The 14,295-nt window shown below is 35.6% G+C and overlaps 1 protein-coding gene across 1 annotated transcript in view; it reads right to left on the bottom strand.

The window, feature by feature from the left end:
* Window positions 1-14,295, bottom strand: part of CDH13 (cadherin 13) — a 402,793-nt gene that overhangs the window by 219,424 nt on the left and 169,074 nt on the right. Inside the window, exon 4 of the mRNA XM_071756616.1 lies at window positions 13,450-13,566. Coding sequence (XP_071612717.1) covers window positions 13,450-13,566 — 117 coding nt within the window. The remainder of the gene's footprint in view (window positions 1-13,449; window positions 13,567-14,295) is intronic.

Here is a 14,295-nt window from a genome sequence, read left to right on the forward strand (position 1 = left end):
GAAAAGATTTGATTTTGCCTATTTTTCTGCCTGAGGCCAAGAAAAAATTCTATGCAGTAGAAAGGAATTTATTATTCTTTTTCTTTTTTTAAAGGCAACAGTACATTTTCTAAACTTGCTAGTTAGTATCAGCCTATGAATCCATCTGTTATCAAAGCATAAATCCTAATTACAGTTATTATACCATTAAAACATCCTTTTTCTCCCAAAAGAAAGAAACAAGCAAAACATCTCCAGGCTTTCTAATCCACTTGTGACTAAATACAAGATTTTTTTCTCCCTTGCCTGTAGCAGCATTATATTTTATAACTTTGAAAAATTACACGATTTCCAGTTCTATACAACTGCTTACCATAACATAGCTCAATGTCAAAAAACTACAATCCAAAGCAAGTGGTAAGATTTAAGTTTGAGCTGCTAAATTATTAAACTGTTGCATACATAAGTTTGATGCATAATAGCTGTGCATCCTCTATCTTGCAAAATGTAAACCTAGGCATTAACGTGGGGGAAAAAAAACACATTTAAACACTTTAGCTGAGATAGATGAAAAAAAAAAACTTCAAGAAGGGCTGTAGAGTGCAGAGAGGATTCATCTGTATCATGCAACTGCTCTAAGTGGCCACAACCCTTCTATGCCTTGCTCTTACACCTTGTTCAATACTACTGAAGCCTTGGATTTACAGCCCCAACAAGGCACTGCCTCACTGCTAATAGAGAGAAAAGAGAACACACACCTACAAAGGAAAACATAATTTAATTTCATGGCTGTTTCCACTTCATACCAACCACTTATCCTGATACTGATGCTGACGTTATTAAGTGATAATCTATAATCACCTTTGGCCATATTTGAGTTCAATTACACAGCTGTAAACCCAACATCCCTCGTTTTCATATCCATTTCTTCAACTCAGGATTCACAAATAGCACAATCCATACTTCATCATCTTACAGAGGTTCAGAGTTTTACTCCAGTTAAATGATTTAGAACTAATGAAAGAGTTAACCACTATTTCTTATGTAATTTAGTTGCTGTCTCCCTCTGTTTAACTGCAGTTATAAACTGACTAAAGCATCTCATGATAACAAATACAAAGCATGGTACTTATAACAGTGCACCTATTTTTATCTTAATATACACTATTACAGTAACATTCATATATTACACTTTCAGGCAAAAAACACTGCATTCATCTAGAATACTAGGGAGTCTCAAACCAAAATAGAATAAAAATATTTGAAGATCCTCTGAGTTATATATTAACACATAAAATGATGAAGGCACATAGTGTAACAATCCTCCCAAAGAATTCAGCAATATACTTTAAAAATATGTGGGTTTCTCTTTTAACTTAAGGGAAATGCATGTCTGAAATTGTAGGGATAATTAATGAGGTAAAACAAACTTTTAGATTAATGCAGCAATCTCGTTTCCCCAGGATCAGACCTTGTTTAATTTTTACTGAAAATTAAAGCTGTAGGCTTACGATCACAATTCTCAAATAAAAAATTATTTAATGGCATTAGTTCCTGTGCTTTTGAAATTAGTCAATAGCACATTGTGAAGTTAGAAAAATAATTTAACAAGGTTTGCTAATTTTATCAATAATGAAAATACCTTAATAGGTATGTTGCTATGGCTATACTTATTGTGTCTAGAATATAGAAAGATCCTAAGACAGTCCCAGGATCACCAGCTAATCCAAAAAGAGGAGACAAAATGAAATTTATATTTAGAAAGAACAGTCAAGTCCTTTCAATTACAAACCATTCATTTCAATTTGAACCAATTTGAACCAGAACTCTCTTTGGGACTCCTTCTCTAGATCTCTTTCTTTGGCACATCTTAGAAATTTTCAATGGACAACACAATATATCAGCTTTAAATCACATTTCCAGAGCAGTACAACAACCTAAGCATGACACTATGCTCAAAAATCAAACTCAGTTTCCACAGTTTCACAGTCATGCTGAAGGAATGAGGTACCTACATTGCCCTGCAAATCTGAAATCTCACTGATTTCAGAAATATCTTTTTCTTTCTAACACTGCCTACATGCTTTAGAAATGCAGAGTTATTCTACAAATAATAAAGCAATATTTGAATACAAGTAATGAGCCAGACCCTTCTCACCCTTTCTCTTTGCTTTCCACTTGCGGGATATAAATTGTATTTAAAAGAACAAAAGCTTCAACATGAGATGGTTTGTGGGAACCCAGCACTGCAAAGGACAGATTTGTGCAGCTACTCTGAGATCCTTTTGCAGACTTTTTATCTTCTCAAAGAGCAGTGAAAATAACATGCAATTCAAAGAGGAACCATGCACAGCAAATTACACAAGGTTGGTCTGCAATGGTGACCAATAGCTTCCTGTGCATGACCAGAGCCCAGACCACCAGAACTCCAGAGAAGAAGGCAAGAAAGGGCAAGAAAGAAGAAAGGGCAAGAAGTATTCCCTTTACGTCTTGTGACAATGTTTAAAGCATCTTGGCAAAAAAAAATTTCTTTCTTTCCATCCACCACCCGGAAGTCAATGGAAGTCATCTTGTTTTTCAGTAGGAATAAAGTGAATAATTATTTCTCTGTGTTCTTTTGAAGAACCTTCTTGCAGTCTTCCCAAGCCTCCAATGAAAATAAACCTCTTTCTGTTGCCTGGCTGTCAGCTGTTTGCTTGCCACACACATTTACAAAACCCAAAAACTCCTAACAGTAAATTCATTACTGACACCAATGGCAGATCCTGCTACCAAATTATTTGCAGTGAGATAATTTCCCCAGCTCTTCAACACAATAATTTTATACTTTGAAAGCTACTGCATGAGGGTCCACATGGTTCATTGCACAAGCAGCAGGGAGTTCTTGAATCCTTGAAAGAACGAAGGACAAAAAATGGTAACCTGGCTGTATTTTGCCTCTAGTCTTTGATAGGAAGATTTCAGTCCAATTCTAAAAATATAATTAACCCTGAACAATCTAAGAGGAATTTTATAAAATTGTTCATTTGAACATTATGTGGAAAAGAAATTACTTCCTGCTCTTTATTCTTCTGGAAGAAAATATTGAATATATTGAATATATAGATTGTATTGTACCTGTCTTCACCTGCTATAAATTACATACATATATGTATACAATATATGTATTATATAATTATGATGATCAGTGAACATTTCATTAATTTGTTCCTAGAATTAAAAGGCTGTTGAGGAAAGTTTTCAACATAACAAAATGTGGTCAGTTTTCTTGTAAAAAAGAGAAAGAACTGAAAGATCCATTCAGCAGCAAGCATGTTTGGATCTCATAGCAGGTGCCTGTGAATTACATCTGCAGCTTTTTATCTCAAGAGCTGGAAATCAAGATGCCTCGTGGATCTTGGGAAAAAAAATTACACTCCATTTCCTACTACTTACTGAGACTGTCCTTAATCAGTCATCCCCTAAAGGAAACAATATGCCTGGGTTTTAAGATTTCTCATTAATAGATAATTACACCTTTTTTTCCAGAGCATTATTGACTGTATCGTGTAGTTTTTTTAATAAAGAAATAATTTAATAAATGATAATTATTCTAAGAGTCTCATAAGAATATAAATTAAGAAAAACTCAGCAATGGTACTAAACGACTTTTTTTAAAAAATAATAATCCACATATAATAGATTCTATTAATTCCAATTAATTTTCATGTTCCAGTGACCCTTAGCAAATTCAGATTAGGAAGCCAGCCAGCACAGTAATAATGGCTGAAGTTGATTTATTATGTTTTCCTATTTACACAATTTCATTGCTCTGTATTATTCATTAATTTTTATTGGTGATAAAATTCATCCAGATCCTTACATTTTTTCCCTTACATAATAGCTGAGTTCCCCACTGAAGACACTGCTCTTTCAATATGCCTGATTTAACCAGTATTCCAACCCTAGAACAGCATCTTCAGTGATATTTAAAGGCTTTTTTTGTCAAGTAAAAAAGACTCAGTTAAGGAAAGGCTGTTATGCTAAACACCTGCCTCTTTAGTCTGGTCTACTAAAAAAACTACTGTAAATCAAGTTTGAAAATAATTTTCTGTTACTGTAGATCCTTACTTCAAGTTGTAGCCAAATTCAGCTAGATCCACATTTTTTTTTTTCAATTCTAATAAGTAAAAATATATTAAGACAGATGCTACTGGATTACAGGGATCACTCCTATTTCAATTTGTAGACTTTATTGTTGTCAAGATTTCTATGTAACCTCAATAGTTTCATTCACATATTGTAGAAATGGAAAAAAAAACCCAACACTTTTGAAGCAGTGCAAAGATCCTTATGATACTTTAAAAATCAGAGAAGAACTGAACCTTGATAAAAATCCTATTTTCCAAATGTTCTTTGAAAAAATTCAATATATACATAGTGAAATAAAATATAGCCTGATATATACATGATCAGCTTAGCTCATTCTTCCTTCAAGCATTCTTTTTTCCCCCCTTACAATCTCCCAGGCTGCTTGGTCTGTGCTTTTAGCTTCAATGTGCATAAGGTCAGACATTAATGTACAGAAAAAATGCTTTAGTGAATGTTTTACAAAGAGATTGCCACTCCAGAAGCCTGTGAAGAGGACAGGCTTCTAAAGACTGCTACACTTCAGCTTAAATCATAACTCAAGCTAAATAAAATTGTTAAAATAACGTGCTGGCAAAACTGTCCAACTACTTTAACAGTCAGTTCAATTTCCAGCCAGAATCTGTATATTTATTTATTCCATGTTATTCACCTGTTCTTCAGGAATATGAGACAGACAGACATGGCAGGAAAATAAGACATGGAAGAACATCATGATTTCATAAATAGCTTTAGAGAATTTGAAAAATATGATGGTCAATTCAAAAGGAATGCTCTTGCTAATTTAATAACAGACCACTGGGCAACAGATTAATCCAAAAGTAAAGCTGTCTGAATTTTTATTTGCTTTTTCTTAAGCAATGGTCCTCTGGCAGAAAATTATTTTTCTCTTTTGGAGTGATTTTAAAGAAAGTGGTCAAACTAGAATGTTCTTTTCAAGATAAGCAAAAGAATATTGGACATTTCTCTAATCAAAAATTTCTGTTCCACAATGGATCATTGATTACAATGAAATAATCCACATTTTTATATACTTGACCCTAAAGGCAAAATAGGTCTATAGAAAAAAGGAACACTTCCTTCAAAAAGGCATATTATTAAGTATTATAGAAGACATCAGCTTGTCTTTAAATAAGGTATAGCAAAAAGATATCCTCATTACACACTTAAAAGTGTAAAGATACCAAAGTCATTCCATGAAATGGATGAGGTCCTCCACAGACAAGCAGGAGCAGCCTCAGGTTCACAGGTCCTGGTCCTCATGGGAGATTTCAACCACCCCAATACCCACTGACAGGATAAAATCATCTTTTCTTAATTTGACTTAAAAAGCCACAGCTAGTAACAGCATATTTGCTGCCAGTCCAGCCCACAAAATGCCTTTATTGAAGTCTTTTGTTAATAGAAGTACCAAGGTAGACAGCATGACAGGATTTAGTTTGTAATTTGGCAAGTATAAGCTATTTTTCTTCCTAAAATGTCATTCATTGGGGTATTGCTTTGTATTACACTGCACACTTGCTAACAACTGACTTTGCATAATAGGAAACCAAAGAAATCATTTGGAATGAAATAGAAAAATGATGGGATGGAGAAGATACAGTATTCAGATAACAACCAGATGGCATCTGAAGTGCTGTGAATCAATTCACAGCAATCAAATAAATATTTTAATTGATTTAAAGAAAGCTCTGTGGTCATGTTCTCTCCACTGACTTTTATATTGTGCAGATCTCATCTTGCTGGTAATATATTAGCACAACACCCTGCTAAGTAGTGCTGGATAATGCTGCTGCATTTATCATCCTACTTAAAAGAGTATTACTGTGAGTAGCTTTGTAGGAAGAAATTTTGCAAATTAATGGTACCAAGCAAACAGAAATCCTGGATCCAAATATTCTGTTTTACCAGTCTTGGATTACAGAATTGGGTCCTGCATCTTGTTAAGATTAAAATTTGGCCCTACTAAAGAGGCAGAGGTTAATATTTTGCTCAAAATTATACATTCAATGAGAAAATAGCCTTTTTATTGAGCCAGACAGACTGGAGGGGTTACTTCAAACACCAAATTAAACCAAGACAGAGAAGTCAAAGCAAATAACAAAAGCCTTTCCACTGGCCAACTCAGGATATGCATTCACCTTAGAAGACTGTAAAGATTAAAGTTCACAAAAAAAACATCATAGTTTCATGAAAACCACAGAGAACCAGGTTAAAGAATGGCAATTTAATAACTATATCTCCTGCATCCCTAGAAGGGGTTTTCTGGCTGCTGCTTTTATTGGCATTTGTCCCTTCATTAACCATTTAAAAAAAAATATGAAAAGATACCTAACAGTGCACATTATTAGATGAAATAGCTGTTGCATCTAGAAATAATCCATTCTCCTCACACTTCAGTCTAAAATTCAGCTAGTGTGTCAATGAAAAAATAGGGTTTTGCTTCCTCTTAGTTTCTTTACCTAGGTAATTTCCTGACAGAGAGAGACTTCTTTTCTCCTCTGCATTCATCTACAACACAGCTTAAGATATCAATTTCTGAGATCAAAGTTAAGACAAAAAATGAGAGAGTTAAACAGTAGTATACTTTGCTGAACATCTTCAGAGCATAAAATCTCTTCTATTTGGTGCTCTCTTTAAGGTCATTAGCATTACTTATTATGAAGCAGGAAATTAGCTACTGAGTATTTCAGTATCAGGTAGAAAATTTAATTCCATTGTTGCCAACAAACTTGTACCTAGAGTAATGAGATAAGAATGTACTCCTTAAATATTTTAAAATTCTTTTATTGGCAACACCAAACATTAAAAAAGATAAGTCCTTATTATTTTCCAAGGTGTTTGGTGCTCAAGTGTGATTCTTCTGAAAGATCTTGAGTAAACAGAAATATTTCAGCCAGCCCTTCCATTAAAATTCTGTTAGCTTAAAGAGAACAAATGTATTCTGCTGGATTTCTTTATATGATTGTCAATATTTTTAAAAAGGGAAGTTTGAAAAGAGACCTTTCAGAAAAAGAAAATCTGAAGTGTTGTTTTCACAGAGTGGTTCGTTAGCACATCAAATACATACTCATTAATGAAAATTAATATGCTGTAGTTTAATAATTCATGTACTTGCATCAAAACCCCTTTAATTTAATAGAGTGCTGTTCGTTTCATTACATTCATTGCTGAGGTAGGGTGGTATTTTTCCATGAAGGTCAGAAGTGTGCCTTTACACCCACCATGGATTGGATCAGATGTTAAACTGTGACATTTCCAATGGTCCATCCAGGTTGAAGTCAGCAGGGTATTGCACATTTTCAACACCCCTAGAATAGCAGGAGGCCTCGAGGTGTCTGCTCTTTCAGGAGCAGCAGCTGTACTGTGCAACTGTGAGCAGATATTTATCAAGATTTCTATTCCCTCCTCATTATTTCTGTTGGAAATTAATTACACTTCTCTGGGGACTAGAAACTTTTCTTCTAGTCTTCTGCCAAAATTTATTTCCATTAGTTATCATGCCAGTGTATTTCTTTCACCTAAATCATTACACTCACTACAGATTTACAGAGAACACTTACTTGGCTAGGATGAACCAGTTGAACCCATAAATATTTCTGCCCAGTCTTACTGTACTAGTACCAGAACTTGATTCTTCTCTAATCCCCATATTTTTGCTACTGGATTAGAAAGATCTTTATTTATCAATATTTATTTATTATTTTCTAAGTGCTACTCATGAAAAAAACCCTACCCCCTCACAACCCTTTCTGTGCATCTTTCTATTATTATTTCTCTGCGTTTTTATAAATCCTTAACTATTGTTTCTTTTCCTGCATAAAATGAGAGACACACTTGTGCATTCTTTAGCTGAGTGCCTTTCTTAAAGCCATCAAATTTTGATGCAAGAAACCAGAATTCCCTGGATTTCAGTCATTCCATCTACTCTATGAAAAAGGTCCTCACCTTGCAATGCTTCTCAGGAGGCAACCATTCCAAGGTCTCCCTGGTGGCACCACTTTTTCAGCTGCCACTGAAATATTCTTGGCTGTTGGACAAGTCAGAATTCTTGCTGATGACCACCTCCCCTGTTCTGAGTATCCTTTTTGGAACAGCTATATCATTACACCTGATGTGGTGATGATTTGGACATTAAATGGTCATTAAAAAATAATTTTAAAAATCCACTGGAGTTTTCCTCTATATCACAGAACCACTTCTATTTCTGTAGTAAGAAATAAACTCTCCTCCTTATTCTTAATTTTTAGTAACTTGCATGAAGATTCAGACCTTTACCAACTGAGAAGTAAAGATCTCTCTCTTGGTTTTGGAAGGGCTTTTAGGCATAACTCCTCTGCTCAACACATCATTCTTTTCTCTGGGAGAGCACACCATTATCTTCCAGACTGGGACACCCATCCTAGTGAGGTCCTTTCCCTTCTCCTCTTCTCTTCAAACAATCTTTCTCCATCCCCTCATTTTATGCCTAATTTTCCAATAGAACAAATGTATTTCATAGTTCAGCTGTTATTTTACTCCTGTTGTTGTTCTCTTGTTTTTCATATATTTTCCTGTAATCTGCAATCCTTTTCTCTACATTGTCTTCAAAGGCTGGTAGCTCATGGTCACCTCTCCTGACACTTCTGTCACCTTCTTTTCAAACTTTGACTTGAAGTTTGCTGTTTTTTTCAGCTGCATCTTCAGTACATGAAAATTCTCTTCTGTGAAGCATATAATTTATCAAATATAAATAGCCTAAATCAAAAAGCTGCTCAAAAATATAAGCTTGCAGCAGCTTTTCCATCCAGCTATCTTCAGTTTTCTCTCCTCTTCAGGTTTTTTCTACTGCTGCATTAACACAAACTTCATTTTGTCTTTGCCATAAATTCACAGCTCAGAGAAGGGAAAAAAATTGCCTCCTCACAGATCTTAAAGCTTTGTATCCAGTTTGCTAGCCTGTGTCACTTTGTCTCTTGAGTTTATGCTTAAGTCAGTCCTCCCATCTAATAGTCATTTGGCAGCTAACTGGCCATCAGCCCATATCAAAGGCAGGGAGTATATGTACTCTATCTGATGCAAATATGTGAACAATCACACCAAGGAAAAAACAGCTGAATAACAAAGAAAAAAAAAAATCTCTTACTGACAAAAAAAAAAGGTTTTTCTTTTTCTTAATTCATCACTAGTTTCCTGCAAGGGCTCCTTTGTACCTCACCCTGTCTTCTTATGCAGATAACCCAGCATAAAAAGTTCTGTCAATTTTTACCAGGCCAGGTAAATCCTGGCTTCCAGATCTTCTGTGTTATCAAATACTCCTTTTTATGAAGGACATTTCCTTTAATTTACAGAATCATGAATTCAATATAGGTCCATCAATGAAATCCATAGCAAAACTTTTCAGCTTAGATTAAAACACTCCAGCTTTGCAGCTGTCCTTCTCTCCTAATGTCTAGAAAAAGAGCTGGAACTTGTTTATAATCTCCACAATTACCTTCCTGCACTTTCAGCTCTGCATTACTGTAAGGATGAAACTTCACAAAGTGCCATCATGCAGTGCATCAAAACAGTTAAAATGTGTCTGGAGACTTCCATCAAAGAGATGCATAGAGCCACCACCCTTCCATTAGTCTTACAAGGCATCTCCATAGTATAGTGACAAATAACCCATCACCATGACAAGACAATCCTGCATCCCACTGTTTTGTACTTCATTTGACTTGGTGTGGACAAATAAAGCAGAAAGTAACATATGGAGAGGGACTAAAAATTAAATATCATATCCCTGTGCTCCATCAGCAAGAGCTAAACAAAACACATCAGTAACAGATCAGAGTTGCAGCCTGGGCCATCTGGTCACAAAGGCCTATGTTACCAGGACTCTATTAAAATATTGGAATCTCACTATTTTCCCTCAGGAATGAAGGATAATATGCAAAAGCTTACACCCTACTAAAAGGTGAGATTCCTTCAGCTACAGGCACAGCATGCCTAGGATAGTTATTTAATTAAGAGATACCCTAAAGAACTGTGTGCAAATAGCAAAGCAACAATCTCAGTCCTAAATGGGTATGAGGACAGAGAGAACAGCACAGAGAACAGCCTCTACACATGTATTTCCTTGTTAAGCTAAATAAGAATTTGAATTTTTGCAATTAATTAAAACACTTTTTTTTTTCACTTGTCCAGTGCAATATCTCATTCCTGATTTATGATACCAAAACTTAATGAAGTCCTCTGCAGTCCCCATGATTATATTTATGGAATTGTTTTCTAATTGAGAGGTAAAATGTAATTAATTGTTTTTCTCTGCCCTCCTATTTTTGCACATCTGTTCTGCTCCCAGCTAAGTGCTAATAAGCAGCTCAACTCTTGGTTGCAACTTTGTGCATTTCCAGGCAGCAGAGCATGGGCTGGAAAGGAAGAGGCAATCAGGACAGACAAAGAAACTGGTAATTTGCCAGTGAAAGAAAGGGAGAACAACACTCAGAGGGCAACTGGGAATGTGACTTTTATGTGGATATACAGGCTGGACCACAAGATGGGATCCAGCAGAACAAGTCATATCTGAAGTCATCACTATCCTGATTTAATTCAGTCAGGGGAGCTTCATGTTCCCTGTGAGCAGAAAATGTAACAGCTTCGCAAAGGCAAAAGCAAAACAAAAGTTGGATTTTTTTTTCACACAAGGAAATATGTGGTTGTTTCTTCAACCACACAAATTAGTGTGTTAGAATTCCTTGTTCCTAAGCACTTGCATTGCCAGGTTTATTGCTGTGTCTGAATAAAACAGAGAATGCCCCACTGTGCCACCTCACAGAGATCTGACTGGGAATCCCATTAGTTCATGAGTTGGGATGGGTCTGAGGCCTTGGGAGCTTCTGCAGCACGAGCCAAACTCTGCTCTCTCCAGCACAGCAAACCCACACGAGCCCTGAGCCCTGGCAATTACACAATCAAAGTTTGATCCAGAATCTGCTTTGCTTGCTTCTTCCCTCTCGTTATTTAAATTCTATTATAAGATGCAAATTAATAATTCTCTGTATGTTTGCTCTCTTCCCCAAAACACTACAGCTACAAAACATACCTGCAATGTCCATTCCCAGTGATTACAACAGGCTGGAGATAAAAAGTTGAAGTTGAAGAGGAATTCATACCCATCAGCAGCTGTAATTCATCAGCCCTTGCAGTGCCCTGTTGAGGCTTCTGAAGATAATCCCCAAAATAATGTGGAAGAGAAAATAAATGTGCTTCTCATGCTTCATGGAGTGGGTAAATTAATGATTTTTTGAAAATTCATGAAGCTGCATTCAATTCAAAATCAACATCTAAAGTGTAAATGAGACAGATGATCAACTTTTTCCACAGGTTGTGCAGGATCTAAACCGAGTGCCTGAACTGGGTATCTAAGGCTCTCTAGTTTAGTACAAACTATCCTATTTCTGAATACTTCAAGTGCTATCTTGTGAATATCTGTGACATGTCAAAAAGACCAAAAAAGATTGCTTTTTTTTCAGCATTGCCTCTGTCTGAATTATTAGAGAACAATAGACTCTCTTTCCTACTATAAGTATGTCTGAGGCTCCAAGCTTTTTTTTAATGCTTTGTTAAGCTTTCAGTTGCAAATTACTGCAGTTGACCTAGAATATTTCATTACTGTAAATATCTCTAAATTTTTATCTCACTTGATGCTCTATGTTACTATTTGCAGTACACTATATTCAGAATATTTATGTCCAGATACTCAAATATACAAGGAAAAAAATAATAAGCAATTTTAAAAAAGATGAGAACTCAGAATACTTTAAGGTGCTGATCATTTGCAGTTCCTGAATTTTAAACATCTAGTGAAGACAGGTATCTTAGTGTTGGAAAATAAACTGCCAGATGCTTTTCCACTTCTGTGTTTGTAGATCACCACTTGTGATCCCTAACCAGCATTTCAGAATTACAACAAATCAAAATTACAAGATGCTAGGAAAACATTTAAGTACAAATAAGACATGATTCACCTCATTCTATTTAAGGGATCTCAGTTCCCAAGAGCAGCATTCTAAACTCCCAATAAAAATGCATAATTAATCATTTATAGAGACCAACTCAGACTACCTCAGATCTCAGAAAGCAATAAGGGTAGCAAGGGGCAGGGAGAAATAAATCAGTAACAAGAAAAAACTTCACATCTGTCCATAAGTAAGTTTTTCAGTTCTCCAACTGCTTTAAAACTGCACAACAGAAGCCTTAAAAATTAACATATTAACAAACAGTATTTAGTAATTGATTATCAATTCTCAAGCATTGAAATATGAAGGGAGAAGTTCAGAAAAGTCTTTAGAAAGTTTAAGGTTCATTTAAAAAAAAAAACCTACAGAAAAATAGAAAAAACTTCCAGAAATTTATCAGATTATAAATTATTGACAGGGAATGGAGGGGAAATAAAATCTTCATAGATTATTCTTTCCTTTTACTGATTGAAAACAACCTTTCAGTTATTAAAGTAACTGATTAGGTGCCAGCTGTTTAAATTACACATTGATCCTAGAGTTCTGCCCTCAAGCTGTGCATTTAGCTCTAGCAGTCACACCATGGGAAGTAGGAATAAGACTGTACAGCTGGATAGACCATCATGTTATTAACACACCTACTAAAGTCAGAGCAATTCATAGGAGTCCCTGTTCCAAAACTGCCAACATGCAAAATATTTTTATGTAATTGCAGCTCCTGATGCTTAAATGGCCATTTGAGCAATTATTGGTATTTTTATTTTAATGATTTTGTTTATGCAAGTGGGATAGCTGAAGTTCTGAAAAAAACAACTGTCAGAGCTCTCCTCTGTCTGGTCACCTGACAACACAAGAAAAACTTTCTACTGCTTTGTCAGACCTTTGCAAACAAGAGAACATAAAACTTGAAACACCTGAGAAGACTCATTTTGTCTTTGAACACTACAAATTAAGCCAAGAATGAACAAAAGAGATTTCTACATGTAATGCCTTATGAATTCCTTCTAGGTTTTGAGAATAGAAACAAGATAATCCACACTATTCAGCAGGATATTGTTCCCAACATGCCTGGTCCAGATTTCAGCCCCAGCAACCTCTAGTGAAGATATCTGCAGCATGAAAACCTGTATCTTTTATTAATGTTTTTTGCCAGAATGTGTGCTGCCAAAGTCTGCCATGAGTAGAAAGTCATTTTCAGCTCTCTACACAACATAGACAGAAAAGCAATCTCCATACAGTTTTCTGTTTCTTATTTTTTCTCCTGGAATATTGCTACCAATGTGATAGGCATTACATAATTTTAAGAGAAACAGATCAATTACTTAAGATCAAAGTTTGATCCACTTCTTTGCTGACTTACCTTGCCAACAGATCTGGGGAATGGTGGTCTTTGATTTTCAGGAATTAATATTGGAGTTGCCAAGATAGCCCTTTTTTGTCTTGGAATTCCAAGGTTGCCTTCTAGCTTAAAGATTTCCTGAAAAAAAAGAACAATTGCAAAGATTTTTAAAATAATATCTGGTTGTTATTTTCATTCCCTGCATCTTTGGGCATAATTAACACGAGCTACCAGATCACTGGGATTCATTCAGGTTGTCATGACAGTTTTACAAAACAAATCACGGGCTGAATTAAATGTGTCATTCCAATAAAGTAGTTAAATTATACAGGTAACACTTTTCTCTGCTCTTTTGATGCAGAAACTCCAGAAATCTGTTTCTCAGTCAGTTTTGGAATCTGTATTGTTGTTTTAATAGCTGTTACTTTATTTCATAACGAGAGCTTCATCTCTAAGCTGTTTTTATATAAAACTGCAAAGCTGAAGAAGTTTTTTGGTAGCATGATGTGGACATCCATCAGTCAAAAACTCCAAGGGCTGCTCTTGCTGACATCTGTTGAGGTGTTTCCCATCTAATGAGCATATCAGCACCAAAATACTGTTTTACCTCTCCTGCCTTTAGATTCACCTCAAATTTGACAACATACTGCAGCAAGGGAAGCTCAAGGCTTCAGCAGACAGGTTCAGACCTGAGCAAGTCAAGGAGCTGTGGAAACCGTGCAGAGAATTCCTTCTCCCAGCTTTGCTAATTTTCATAACTTTTGCTGCTCACCCTGATAGAGTTCCCACCTCTCCCAAAGGCTTTGCCATTTTTTCTAATCTTTCAGTCTGCAGGCCACTTGGGTCCCTATTTTTGTCTTTCAATTC

This window comes from Heliangelus exortis, chromosome 13, assembly GCF_036169615.1.
Source record: "Heliangelus exortis chromosome 13, bHelExo1.hap1, whole genome shotgun sequence".
Lineage (NCBI taxonomy): Eukaryota > Metazoa > Chordata > Aves > Apodiformes > Trochilidae > Heliangelus > Heliangelus exortis.